Here is a 13,990-nt window from a genome sequence, read left to right on the forward strand (position 1 = left end):
CATTTTTGTGGTTTTGACTGAGACATTTTAAACACTGAGCAATCAATGGATTATTAAAGAAAATAATGTTAGACCTATTGATAATGAAAATAATTATTGGTTACAGTCTTACAGTACTTCTATGGATGGATTAAAACATCCTTTCCCTCAGTTTTCTGTGTGCAGTGATAAACTTTACAACTAATGAGCTCAACAGAAACTAAAACAATTAAAACTAGATTTTGACAGATTCCCTCTTCAAGACCAGGACCAGAAGAAGGAGGATAGAGGACCTGTTGAAGCTGATATTGTATTTCAGTGGCGCAATTTTTAAAGAAAACTATGCAATTAATCAAATTACACGGAGTAAACTGAGCCTTTTGCAGCGCCTGGGCAGTTGCCTGCTTTGCCAACTTGGAAATCCAGCCTTGAATGTGGCAGACACAGATGAAATCCACATCTCTGATTGGCTGTTCCTCTCTGCACACACATGTGATTAATCATATGACCACATCAGAGCTGCTCTAAATGTTACACCCATTCTTTACTGTGAGTGGGAATGAGTCACTTGATAATGTCTCTTATTCTTTATTACAACAACAACAAAAAAAACCCTTTTCACACATACAGTAAGTTGTCTCTAAAGAGCAAATACTTCTCAAACTTGGATAACAGCAGGGTTTGGTCACATGGCAGCAGTATCTGCCCTGAAGTTTCATTCTCTCAATATTTGCATTTTCACTTGTACTTTGGACTGGCAGAAACGCTCACTTGATATGAAAGAGGAAGCAGGAGAACAGACGAAAGGCTGCAGTGATGATTTCCTCAATTTTTTATCAAGATAGTCCAATCATTGGTGTGACAGATAACACAGAAGCAGACGATGAGTTCATCAGTCAGGTAAGGAAAAAAGGCTGTAAACAGATAGAAGTTGTAAGTTTCAGTTTCATCTTAAAACACAGTGCATGTGGGAGAATGCAACTCTACACTTCTGTTCCTCGTTTGCAGCGTTGGCTCCACCCTGTGGCTCTTTGTCCTCCGGGGAAGGGGAGGGCAGTGATTGTGCATGGGGGTGTTTGTGTGTCTGCCTGCCTACTTGCCTGCTGGTCTGTCTGGTTGCATGTGAGTGCTGAAGTGGGCGGATAACATTTAGACTGAAACTATGCGGCTTGACTGACGTTCACATCATCTAGGTGTGGCTTTGTAGGCTCTTCAGTGTGATCCAGGAACTGCTGGCTGTAAAAGTGCCTGAGCCAGTCACATTCAGGGAGCATAAGAGTGTGGAAGTGAAGCCGGGCAGACAGAGGACAACTGGAGACATGGCAGCTACAGCAGCTGAAGAAGCAGCTCCCATCTCCAAGCAGCAGAAGCTGTGCAGCGTCTGTTCAGGTGTCCTGAGTGGAGACCAGCCGGCAGCCTGTGGACACTCTGTTTGTGTTTCCTGCCTCGGGGACACAAGTCAAGGATGTCCCAAATGCCTGCAGAGCCCTGACAAGCCTGAACCTGTCAAACAGAATGGAACAGAGGTTGAAGCTCCGGCGATTAAGAGCAAAGAGGAGCAAAATCAAGATTCAAAGACAACAGAGGAGATCAAAATACAACAAGATCTGAAGGAGTCTGAGGACCCCAAGAAGCCTGAAGAGGACAAGAAAGAGGAAGAGCCGCAGACAAATGGAGCAGAAGAGGAGGTGAAGGTGGAACCTTTGGGCCCCGACGACGTGGTGTGTGATTCGTGTATCGAGAGCCCCTGCAGAGCCCTCAAATCCTGCCTCACCTGCCTGGTGTCCTACTGCGAGGCCCACCTCCGGCCTCACCTGGAGAACCCAAAGTTTCAGAACCACCGGCTGGTGGAGCCGCTCAGGGACATCGAGAGGCGGACATGCGAGAGCCACAAGTGGCCCCTGGAACTTTTCTGCTGTGCCGACGACTGCTGCATCTGTCAAGACTGTGTGACGGAGGATCACAAGGGCCACAACACCGTGCCTGTGGTGGAGGCTCGCAGACGGATAGAGGCAGGTGTTCTCAGATTTATTATTCCCCCTTCATTACAACTCCTTAACACTGCACATTCATACAGTATATCTATCTATATATATAGATATATATATTAAGTTCATCTTTTACATCTTAGTCAGTGGTTCTCAACATTTTTTGGTTGTGATTCCTTAAAATTCTGCCCCCTCATCACAGGTTATAGTTCAGTCAGGACATGAATTAACCAAGAAGTGATATTTTCTTCTCCGATTTGTCCTCTTGTGAAGGCTTTTTATGGGCTCGGAGAGGTTAAACTAGGTGGTATTTCTCAAGAAAACAAAGAGAAGTGAGAAAGAATGAACACTGTTGTGTAACAGATTATTTTCTTCCTTATCTCTTTATAATCAGCCAGATCTTCAGTTTGGAAATCACCGGTTCAAATCATTTACAAGCAAAATATCCATTCACTGGCTCCAGATTTCCTGCTTCTGTGTTTTATATTATTGTAAATTGAATATATTTTGGTTTTGGACTGTTAGTGAGACAAAACAAGCAATTTGAAGACCGTAATTTGGGCTGTGGGAAACTGTGACTCAGCATTTTTGACATTTTATAAACAAAATTCTTAATTAAAAAGTACTTATCAAAAGATTAATGAAACTTATATCCACATGCAGCCCAAGTCTTCCATTAGGTGTACTTGAACACAACTCCACAACATTCTCAAATTACAGCAAGTCTCCTGTGAGCTTTTGTTATCTGACATCTAGCCTCAATGAGTGTTTTCTTTCATTTCTTTTCTTTCTTTTTGAGTCTCAGCAGGTAAATAGACATGAAAAGAATTCTTAGTGAGTGATAACATGAAGCAAAAAGAAAGTGGCCCCTTTTATTTGGTCTGTTTTTCAACTGATCATGAAAATCATTTCCACATTGGTGCTTCCGCACATTGAAGAAGAGATATTTATAGCGGCGTCTAACTGAGGGGCTTTGATGGATGCAACTTTCAACACCAGCAGTGAGAGGATGAACTTTACACTCAAAATCCATCACAGTTGTTTTCACAGTGCCCCTCTTATTGCCTAAATCCAATTAAGACTAATTTGGGCTTAATATCCGCTGCAAAGATAATCAAATCATGAGCTTGCTTTCAGTGATTAACAAAATTTTTTGGCTCTGCAGCATCCTGGAAACTTAATACTCAAATCTATTTTGCCCTGCTGACGCAGAGAAAGCTCAAGCTTCAGCTAAAGTGTCATTTGTCTCTCTTTTTGACAGTCGGTGACCCTCAGGTTCAGGCATTCCAGTCCAGATTCCTGCAGAGATCTGTAGCTTTTAGCCTACACCTGTTATTTGCGGTGTGTTGTTGTAAAACCTCAAACAGCTTCATTAGAGCTGTAAGGCAAACACTGCTGGGATAGACCATAGAGTCAATAGAGTAGCTGAAAATACTGCATCCTACTTTCACTGTCTATGATCTCATTCAGCACATTTGCATTTACTGTCTTAAAGGGGACACAACATGCTTTTTGTGATTTTCTGTCATTTCTATACTCTTCTAATGTTGACTGTTAAACTTGAGGTAAATGTCTGTAAAAAATGTTGCCTTCAAGTCAAAAACCAGGGCCTCATTCTGATCTGAATGCTCCGTTTGCAAATTAATCTTCCACATCGAACTGACATCAGATCCTTCACTCATGCCCACAAAAGGCCGTCCGTTCCATAGTTTTTGCTGCTAAGGCTTTTCCATGCGTTGTTCACATGGAAAAACTCTCAACTCTCAAACATTTCCCGTTTTTTTAAAGAGGTCTATGATTAAAGAGATTTCCACAGGACAGGCAAGAAAAACATAAAAGACAATAGAGTGAAATAACTTCCTCTTCAGAGCTCATGTTCCACATTTGTTCAGTGCAAACTATCTATGACTTCTTGCTGTCGTCACATCTGAACCGCGCCCGTAGCTGTCAGTAGTTGGATGCTGATCGGTTTCGCTACTTGATAATATGAAAGCGCATAACTTGAAGCCTGACAAGATGGATTCTTGCATGATCTCATGGTCTTGCGAATCCAGCTGCCTCACAAGGTAACTCTGAACCCTCCTTTTAGAGAAAACTATTACATAACTCACATCTCTGTTTAGTTGAATCCTGACGGTCCACTGTAGATTTTCAGGCCTAAAGGTTAGAGAAGCGCGCTTGTAACTAGAGGGGCGCTGGTTCAATCCCCTGGGCCGGCAGGATAAATCTAGGCGGGGAAAGTGAAGCCCCTCCCTCGTTACCACCACTAACGTGCCCTTGAGCAAGGCCCTTGGCCAGCAGATCAGACTGTGGTTGTACTGGGCAGCTTCCAGGTATGAATGTGTAACTGTGTGAATGTGATCAGGGTGTTCCTGAAAAAGGGAGCGTTACTCTCGGTTAAAAAAAAAAGAAAGAAAATGATTTGGTTTCTGGGGCTTCAATCAAAAACAAAACATAAACCTGATATTTAATTTTATTACACATGTCTGGCACAAATTCCTCCACAAAAGATTGATAGCTGTTGATTTAGTGGCTGTGACAGATATCTGTCATGGTGCCAGACAATGACTGTTTGTGTCTCTGGTGACGTTAGCGTCCACTTGTCATCACCGAGCTTCTGTTTTGGGATCAGATACAACATGTGTACAAGTTACTCAGAGCTTAAAGGGGTAGAAAAGCTTTAAAATAATAATTGTCACTGATGAAGAAAACATTAAAATCAAGTTATAAGGATTTTCTTCTGATGAAGATAAATATTGGATGATATAAAGAATATACTTACAGTGACTGTTATTGTACATTTTATATTATTTATAGTTTTGAGAGACGTTTGCATCTTCAATCGCAGCCTAAATCTGTTAAATTCAATCCTCCATCTGACTTCCCTTTTTAATCTCATGAGTTTTATTTGACTACATAAAGTCAGTAAGGATCGAATGTGCTTTTCTATAAAAGCTTTTTAATTGTTGTAATTAAAACAGTAGAAAATAAAAATGCATTAAATAATCTTGCGATGTTTATGGGGAAGATTAATCAATTTAATTAACTCGGCCTTCATATAATCAAGTAGCGAAACAAAATGATCTCATGTATCTGTTGTTTTTAGTCACAAATTACTAGTCCCGCCAGGAAGATATGAAAGCGTGAATAATCATTTTGAGCTCTGGATTTGAGTTTTGCAATATTTCTTAGCTGGAAAAAACATGTACAGGTCAGTGATTTAATATGCTGATTGAAATGCATAACCTGGTCAAATATAACACCAATATTTCTTAAGTTAGCTGACGAAAGGGACCCAATACTCTTAGCAACCTTGGGAGCTATACTGTCAGAAGCAATGATGAGAACCTCTGTCTTGTCAGTATTAAGCTGTAAGAAGTTGTTTGACATCCAGTCCTTAATGACAGTCAGACAGTTTGTCGGGGTTATCAGGCTTAAAAGAGACATAGAGCTGAATATCGTCAGCATATAAAGCAAACAAAATAGACCAAAACAGAACCTTGAGGCACACCACAGGAAAGAGCAGCAGTTTCGGACGTGTAAGGACCAAGAGACACAGAAAAACTCCTATCTGAGAGGAAGGAGAACAGGTCCAAGGCGTTCCCTGAGACACCCACACACTGTCTGAGCCTTTCAATCATTATTCTGTGATCCACAGTATGCTAAGATCCAGCAGCACTAAAATGGAGCACTCACCCACATCAGAAGACATCATTATATCATATGAAACTCTGCTTCTGATAGAAACTTGAAACTAAAATGTTGTGTGCAGTCAAGACAGCAGTGAGCTGTTCGGCAACAACTTTCTCCAAAATTTTAGAAATGAAAGGCAGCTTGGATATAGGCCTGTAGTTATTGGGACTGTTTGGATCAAGGTTAGTTTTTTTCAGGTGGAGCTGAACAACTGCATGTTTGAAGTAAGCAACCAGATTGCGGGGAGTTGTTTATAATAGAAACCAGGCATGGACTAATACACTCAAGTGCATTTTTAAGCACAGAAGTGGATAAAATGTCAACAGGACAGGAGGATGATCTCATACTAACCACCAGATCAGTGAGGTCCTGTATGGAAATTTGAGCACAGACATCTCTAATCTTACTAACAAAGACAGAAAATTGCTGCAGTCCTTATTTGACCAAACAGGCACATGCGGAGGTGCCGGAATGACGATGTTAATAGCGTCAAACAGGACTTTGGGGTTGTGTTTAAAGGTGGAGATAAGGTTGGAAAAATAAGAAGCCCTTGCATTATTAATCATGTTGTTTAGCTCGGTTAAAAGGTCTTTGAAGTAAAGACGGTGAACATCGAGCTTGGTGGATTTCCACACTCGCTCTGCCCTCTGACATCTTCATTTAACCAGGGAGATGAATTTATGGAGGAAACAGATCGCAATTTACAAGGAGCCACTTTATCCAAGATGGTGGAGCAATGAGTGTTAAAAGATTGGACTAGACAATCTACGTCAACAACTTTTCAGCTGTGAGATGATTTAAGATTTAATTTTAAACTTTTACTGGGCAGAGAATCTAAGTTAAAAGACAGGTTGAACAAAACACAACTATGGTCAGTAACAGGCAGGCAGCACCTCAGAACAAACGGAGTCAATAGGTAAACCATGTGTAAAAACATGTAAAGAGGAGTTGGGGAAGAGGACATCTCTGACTTATACCCCTCTCAAAAAATAAATTCCTCATACATTAAATTATTATTGGAATCCAGGCTGTTTAGTATTTAATAACTCTTCAAACTGTAGCTTTTTTTCCTAACATAGACTTGATGCCCACCACACTGTCTCAAGCGAAGAAAACGTCCCCCGAGGGTCTAAAACTTAATGGAAAATGGAAAGTCAGCTTCAGCTCCAGAGCTGCCTGAACTTGCCAAAGAAATTCAGACTTGAAACAGAAAACAAGTCAATTCTACAAAAAAAAAACACAATTGTCTGAGCAAAGGAAAGGATGTGTGACCCCCACAGAGTTGAGGAAACTAGGAAACAACAGAGTTTTCCTGAAACGACCTAAAGGTTTACATCAGCTGAATACACGTGTTTTCTGTTAGGATCTGACATATTTCCAGCATGACAGCATGAGATGAGGTTTGTGAGGAAACATGCGGCTGTAATCTGCTCTTTTCTTGTTCTGTTCATAGAGGGAACTAAGAGACAAGCAGACCGAGATGGTGAAGACGGTGACCGCAGCGGAGAACGCCATCAACAAACTGCAACTCAACACAGTCTCTATCGAGGTAAACACACTTGTGACTAATCTGAAATGAGCTCACCGTGTGTGTCACAAGAATGTCACAATGTGTATTTAACACACGAGTTGGCGGCTGCTATTTTTGGCTTGAGAATCCACCAGCTTGTAAGCCCCGAGGTATCGGAACCTCCCAAACCAGACAGGTTTCCCCGAGGTGTTCAGTTCAGATCTTTATTGTTCCACAAGGGGACAAAAATGATCAAATACAAAACCATGACAACACAGCATGATAGATAAAAGACATTAAAAGTGTCAGTACTACAGTATACACACAATTCAGGCCATAAGGATGTATGTTAAAGGATAGGCTCACAATTTTTCAAGTATGTCTTAAAACAACAGTCAGGAGCCCAAATAAACAATGAAACAAGTTTTTCTTGCTGTAATCATTCCTCATTGTTCATGCTGAACATTAGAAGATCTCCAAATGTGCTTCCAACATAAGTGATGGGAGCCAAAAGCCAGGACTCAGTTTGGACAAAAATGTATTTAAAAGTCTGTGTGAAGCTTCTATTCAGCTTCATCAGTCTGATTTAGTCATATCAAGTGGATATCTGACACATTTACATCAAATTCCCTCTTTGTGTCTCACCAGTTTTTCCTTGTTGAGCTGCGGTGGAAGTATAGTAACAGAAACTTTGAAAGATATTGACTTGATTTGGACGCTGAAGCTTCATATTAGCTTCAGATCAACTTTTTTTTTTTTTTTTTAAATACATTTTTGCACAGAAGGAGGATTTTAGATTTGATCCCCCATCACTTCCATTCTATGTACATTATGAAATTGGGCTCCTGACTGTTGTTTTAGGACAGACTTGTGAGCCTATCCTTTTAAAGGCAAGGAAAACCACAAGAAAAATAATGAAAACCTGAACCTGTTGCACCAACTTTTTGGAAACCTGTATCTCTGAACAGAGGGCAGGATATCAAATTCCTTTAAGAGAGGATGATCTTGACTCAGCTTTTATAAATGTCTGACAGAGATGGCTGCTTTCACTCGTTGCCTTGACAATATTTCCCAAATTGATTCCTGTTTTAAATTCCAACAGATCAGTGAGAAGGTGATGGATCTGTAAAATAGCACCATCAGGACAGGTGTGCGAGGGGATGTTTTTCATGTTGTTGAAAGTGTTTGAGCTTGTACTCATGTGAAGTGACGGGCGGTTATGTTGCAGCTCTAATATGCATCACTTCCTCTCGCAGAATGTAAAGAATGTAGAGAACGCTCAGTCCAATCGGCACAATCTGAAGTTCAAAGCTTTATCCCACAGCATTCGGTGACCGAGGTACGAGCGGTGATCGAAAGCCAGTTCGAGGAGCTGCAGGCGGTGGTGAAGAGGGCAAAACAGGAGCTGACGGAGATCCTGGAGGGCGAGGAGAATCAGGCCCTGAGGCAGGCCGATGGCATCCGGGTTCACCTGGAGCAGAGGTGCACGGAGCTGAAGAAGACGCAGGCGCAGGTGGAGAAGCTCTCCAAAAACAAAAACGATGTGGACTTCCTGCAGGTAACACCACCAGGATCAAATCTCAGACATGTGGTGAAAGTTCAAGGAGAACTCGAGATGAAAGTCTCGCCTGAAGGCTGCAAATATCCTCATGTTCTTATCCGTTAAAGGGCTCTGTGTTTGTTTTACAGGAGTATTCAGAGTGGAAGAAAGAGGCCACTGATAACTCTCTGCCTGGGATCTACATCGGCCTGATGGACCGTCTGAATTCCTTCAGCCGCGTGATCGTCGACTCCACGCAGGAGCTGTGCGCCATGCTTGTGTCCTCATACATAGAGAAAGTTAAAGAAACATGCAAGAATGGTGAGTTCACGCTCTGTAACATCAGCACAAAACCGGCCTCCAGATGGAAACAACATTCCAGCAGCAAATTGTAGATGTACAAACAGTTCTCTGGCTGTCGGGGCGTGTTCACACATGTGGAGAATTTTCCGCCTGAGTGTTTCATCGCTGTGGAGCTCAGGTGCGCAGCGGTGGCCAAGCAGAGATATAAAAGCTGTCTAAATATAAAAGCCACATGAGCGTCATACGTCACCTCTTCTATGTGTCACAATTTAACATAAACTAGGTCACCTGCAGGAGCTGCTCCACTTGTTTCCCTCTGATGTGAAACTAACTTTCAAGCAAATAAAATCCAAACTGTGATTATATATATTTTTCTTTCCTTTCAGATAAAATGGGAATAAAGACAACAGTTCATGCGATTGTTGCAGCAAAACATGACATGTCATTACCAGATCCAGAGACTCGTACAGACTTCCTCAAGTGTAAGTGTCTTTAAATATATTTAATATTTAATATGTAGTAATATAATACGGCCAATGTTTGAATATGGGCCAATGCACTCAGAGACCGCAGTCATGGCTACAGTCCAGATGTTAGAAATACTGTGGTCATGAGTCCCAGTCCTCCCAACCCACATCATAAAATCAGTGCATGTGAAGCATTTCGGGGAGCAGCTACTGTGGCTCTGGATCAGATAAATTAAATTCTATTATATGGTTCAGTTAGGTGGCCTGAGGGCTGAATGAAGGAACTAAGTGCAATCACAGCTCTTTGTTCCTGCCTGGGTTTGCTTAGAAATGCCGTTTCTTAACCTTTTTCTGCCTAAACCCTATCGTTTTGGATGCCAAACAAACATTCATGCCGCCTCGCCCCACCTCCATCCTCAACCTGTAAATCAGTGAACTCACATCAACCGCTTGAAACAGCACAAGAACAACCTGTTTCTCTTAATTCATGACACATTTGCAGAAAGTATCATGAATTCCTGTTGTTCACCATTAATAACTTATCAAGTCACTACGACTTTATGTGATTAATTAAAACTTAATAGATCATCAGTTGATTCATTTTTATTTACATTAATTAATGTGCCGGCACATTAAGTGGGTTTCAGTTATTGACCCGTCGGCACACTCTACTCAAATGACAATTAATTTACTAATTAAATTTCACTTCACTGGATTTCTAACTTCAATAACAAATGCGAACTTGTGTCATGTCATCGTACTCGTTAGCAAATTAATGTTATAAATATAATAAAACAGTAATAATAAAACAATAAATACATTTATAAAAAAAACGTAGGTTTTATCTCCAGACCAGCAACATCAAGATGTTTTCATCTGATGAACAAATTGATGAATAAAAAGCTTCGTATTTCTCTAAGAATAAGCACTGATCTAATTTGGTGGTCTATATAATTCATAATATATAATTAACGTTCCTTAACTGATGATCCATTAAGTGTTCACTTATCACAAACTGCAGAGTCATAGTGACTTGATTATTTGTTAAAGGTGAGCCACAGGTATTCATCATGAGTCACGCATTAGTTAAAGATCCAGTCATGTTTTAAGATGTGTTTAAAATACTTTACTTTCACAAAAAAAGTCAAATTATCTTGTTTAAATCCTTTCAGTTGATTCTTCTTCTTCTCCCTCATTAAATTCCAGAGTCTATAAACATGCAGATATATTTCGTTTAAGAAGTTAAACTTGTGAAAGTTGAATATTGGACCTTACAAAATATTTGTGATGTCACAAATTATACTCGTAAGCCCCTTTTTTTAAAAATGGATTTTTAATGACTTCAGAGAAACTTTCTACTTTCAGCAGATAAATGTGAAAACAGACTTCGAGTGTCAAACTCTGCACATACATCATCCTGCTCAGTGAAGCTCAAACATTCGACTGTAGGAGCAAGAAGAAGAAAAACATATTTTTGAGTAGTCGGGGACTTCAAGCATTGCTTTATTGTTTCGTACCCTTATTATAAAGCATTAACCTTTAATTTCTTTTGTGCAAATTAAAAATTCAAATGAAACTTTGCCCAAACAGTTTTCACATATAAAAGGCACAAGTCTCTGAACTCAACAGACAGATTGGCTTCTTCATATTTGCTCGATTCACACCATCTGTTTTTCTATCAACAGTCTGACCATCTTTTACAAGCATTAGAGTACTTGTAGTCGGTTATTGTTCCCAAATGAATCACGTTCATTCAGCTTTATGTCTGCACATTTCCTCTTTGGCAATGGCCCAATATCCCCAGTATGGATCCACCGGTTTAGAAACTGTAAACTGCTCCTTTTGTTTCTGAAAAAAACCTTTAAATTCCCAGAGAAAATATAAAAGGTGTGAATACCTCAGTAGTAGTTTCGGTCTTGACTACAGTGTGTTTACATTTTACATGAGTAAACATGCTCACAATCCTCCCACAGATGCCGCCCAGGTGACTTTCGATGCTGAAACAACTCACAAGTTTCTGCGCCTGACAGAAGAAAACAGGAAGGTGACTAATACCACACCCTGGCAACATCCTTATCCTGATGTACCTGAGCGGTTTGAGAACTGCCGCCAAGTGCTTGCAACAGAGAGCTTCTATCTGGGACGGCACTACTTTGAGGTGGATATCAGCGGCGAGGGCACTCACATCGGCCTGACCTACAAGAGCATCGACCGCAAGGGCAGCGAAGGCAACAGCTGCATCACGGGAAACAACTTCTCCTGGTGTATCCAGTGGAACGGACGCACCTTCTCCGCCTGGCACAGTGACGTGGAAACACCTCTCAGCGTGGAGAAGTTCACCCGTATCGGGGTGTACGTGGACTACACGCAAGGTCTCCTCGCTTTTTACGGCGTGGATGACACCATGACGCTCATACACGAGTACAAAGCAGAGTTCCTGGAGCCTCTTTACCCGGCTTTCTGGTTGTCCAAGAAGGAGAATATCGTCGCCTTGGTGGCACCTGGGGAGCCGTTACCGCTCAAAAGCCCCTCTCCTCCCACGTCACCTGCAAACGGAGTTGTTTCAAAAACAGCAGCGTAGCAGTGATTACAAGTCGGTTTTCCTGCATCATTTCAGTTTTCCTCGCTGTAATCATTCCTCCTGTTCATACTGGATATTAAAAGATCCTTCAAATGTGCTTTCAATGGAAGTGATGGAGGCCAAAATCCACAGTGTGTCCACACGCTGAAGCTTCATATTAGCTTCAGATAAACTTTAAAAAAAATTTTTTTGCACAGAAGGAGGACTGTGGACTTTGTCCTCCATCACTTCCATTGTAAGGTCATTATGAAGGGATCTTCTAATGGTCAGTATGAACAGGAGGAATGATTACAGCAAGAAAAACAGCTTTAATGTTCATTTGAGCTCCTGATTGTTGTTTTAAGACCGACTTGAAAAATTGTGAACCCGTCCTTTAAGTGACAATTATGAGAGTGTTGTATAGTTGTATAAAATGTTTATCTTCCAACAATAAACCTCTTATTGAAACTTAAAGGGACAAAAATCCAAATATGGAAAGCCTTATCAGAGTTAAAACTGTTTACAGCAGTCTGTCTTTAGAAAACGTCATGTATATTTGGGCTCAAGTCATATTTATACTCTTGTGTACGTTTGGGATCACTGTTACTTTTCATTACACTGTGAAGCCAGAAGTTTCTGTTCTTTAGTGTATGCAAATAAAATATGCAAAAAAGAAAAAAAAAAAAAACAAACAAACAGAGAAAAACTGTCTGCTTTTGTTCACAGTTTCAGCTGCATCATATCAAAAGGAGTGTGTTTGACTATTCTGACCTGTGTTACAATTTCTTTGGAAATTGTCTAATGGATAAATGGGAAATCTACCAAAAACAGTGAGAGTGGATCACACAGATTAGAGTCAATTTGGCTGCCTCAGTGACGGCATATAAGAGTTAAAGAATAAAGAATGTCATCGTCAAATAAAGCTGAGTCCATGTTATTATGACACGCCACTACTGATATACAAGAGAGCAAGTCAGAATCACAACTATAATGTCTGTAGTTAATACATAATAATTCAAGCTTTAAGGTAGAATCTGTCAGTCTGTGCAGTATATCAGTATATCAGTATATCAGTATATAAGGGAATGAAACAGCCTTCCGTCAGTGTTCGGTATGGACAATGAAAGCAACAAAAACAGGTAAGAAACATGTACAAAACAAGCAGGTAAAAATGATGATAATCTTCTAGTTTTTCATTGTTGGGTGATAATAAAGTGCAGCTTCAAACATAAACAGGTGCAAATGAACATGGAAACTTTCATGCATTAATTAAAAAGTTTCTTCACACTTCAAAACAACATCCAGATGTTGCACAGCACATGTTTCCAAAGCCTATACAAACACGAAATGTTATAAATGTATTAAGTAACATTGTGCAGGTATAGACCGAATAACAGTTTCAATGTGTCAATGTAATCGGTCCGTGCATGAAGTATAATTCATTTGCAATGGTTTCATGTCAAAGCCAATGTGCTGAAGTACAGATAAATCACAACACAACTAACAAATATGTGTAATGGTGAAAATAGTCTTGAAGAGTTTTATCAGTCATATTACAGTTCCCTTATTAAACCTTTGCTGGTGCACAACTTAGCATTACATATGTGGTTCTACTGGAGTAGACAGATAATATGTTGGGACTTTTTCAGGGAATTTTGCCTCAATGTTTTTCAGGTCTACTCAGTCGCACCACCACACTGGCTTCCTTTACTTTGCTCATCTGTCACAGGCTGGCAAGACTTACCAGCACACAATTTATTTAAGACATCTGTTTTAAACTTAATAAAACATTTTCTTTTATTACAGAGTTTCCAGAGGACCAGAGTAGAGAGTTTGTGAGACAGCAGGGAAGACAGCTGTGGATGTAGTGTTTCTAACTGTACCTACCAAGACACACATGGTGCTGGGTCTTTACAGTTATTGTAAATTACATACATAAACAGTCTGGCC

General features: G+C 40.4%; 1 protein-coding gene across 4 annotated transcripts; it reads left to right on the forward strand.

The window, feature by feature from the left end:
- The first annotated feature begins 524 nt into the window (after positions 1–524).
- On the forward strand, positions 525–13,541 carry trim16 (tripartite motif containing 16). 4 transcript variants are annotated; one of them, XM_067576152.1, is made up of 8 exons: positions 525–879; positions 988–1,101; positions 1,187–1,991; positions 7,114–7,209; positions 8,495–8,728; positions 8,860–9,031; positions 9,400–9,495; positions 11,454–13,535. In XM_067576152.1, the coding sequence occupies exons 2-8, from the start codon at positions 1,046–1,048 to the stop codon at positions 12,059–12,061; spliced, it is 2,067 nt and encodes a 688-aa protein (XP_067432253.1). In that variant the 5' UTR covers positions 525–879; positions 988–1,045; the 3' UTR covers positions 12,062–13,535. The 4 variants fall into 4 exon arrangements, with proteins under 4 accessions (XP_067432253.1, XP_067432252.1, XP_067432254.1 ...); XM_067576151.1 differs by lacking the exon at positions 988–1,101 and having other exon boundaries at positions 1,173–1,991; positions 11,454–13,534; XM_067576153.1 differs by lacking the exon at positions 988–1,101 and having other exon boundaries at positions 526–879; positions 11,454–13,534.
- The last annotated feature ends 449 nt before the right edge of the window (positions 13,542–13,990 follow it).

Source organism: Thunnus thynnus, chromosome 20, assembly GCF_963924715.1.
Source record: "Thunnus thynnus chromosome 20, fThuThy2.1, whole genome shotgun sequence".
Classification (NCBI taxonomy): Eukaryota; Metazoa; Chordata; class Actinopteri; order Scombriformes; family Scombridae; genus Thunnus; species Thunnus thynnus.

Coding starts and splice junctions, on each gene's coding strand:
- trim16 (XM_067576151.1), top strand. CDS start 796: ATGATTTCCTCAATTTTTTATCAAGATAGTCCAATCATTGGTGTGACA. Junction 7,210..8,494: donor TCAACACAGTCTCTATCGAG/GTAAACACACTT, acceptor TTTATCCCACAG/CATTCGGTGACCGAGGTACG. Junction 9,496..11,453: donor TCGTACAGACTTCCTCAAGT/GTAAGTGTCTTT, acceptor ATCCTCCCACAG/ATGCCGCCCAGGTGACTTTC.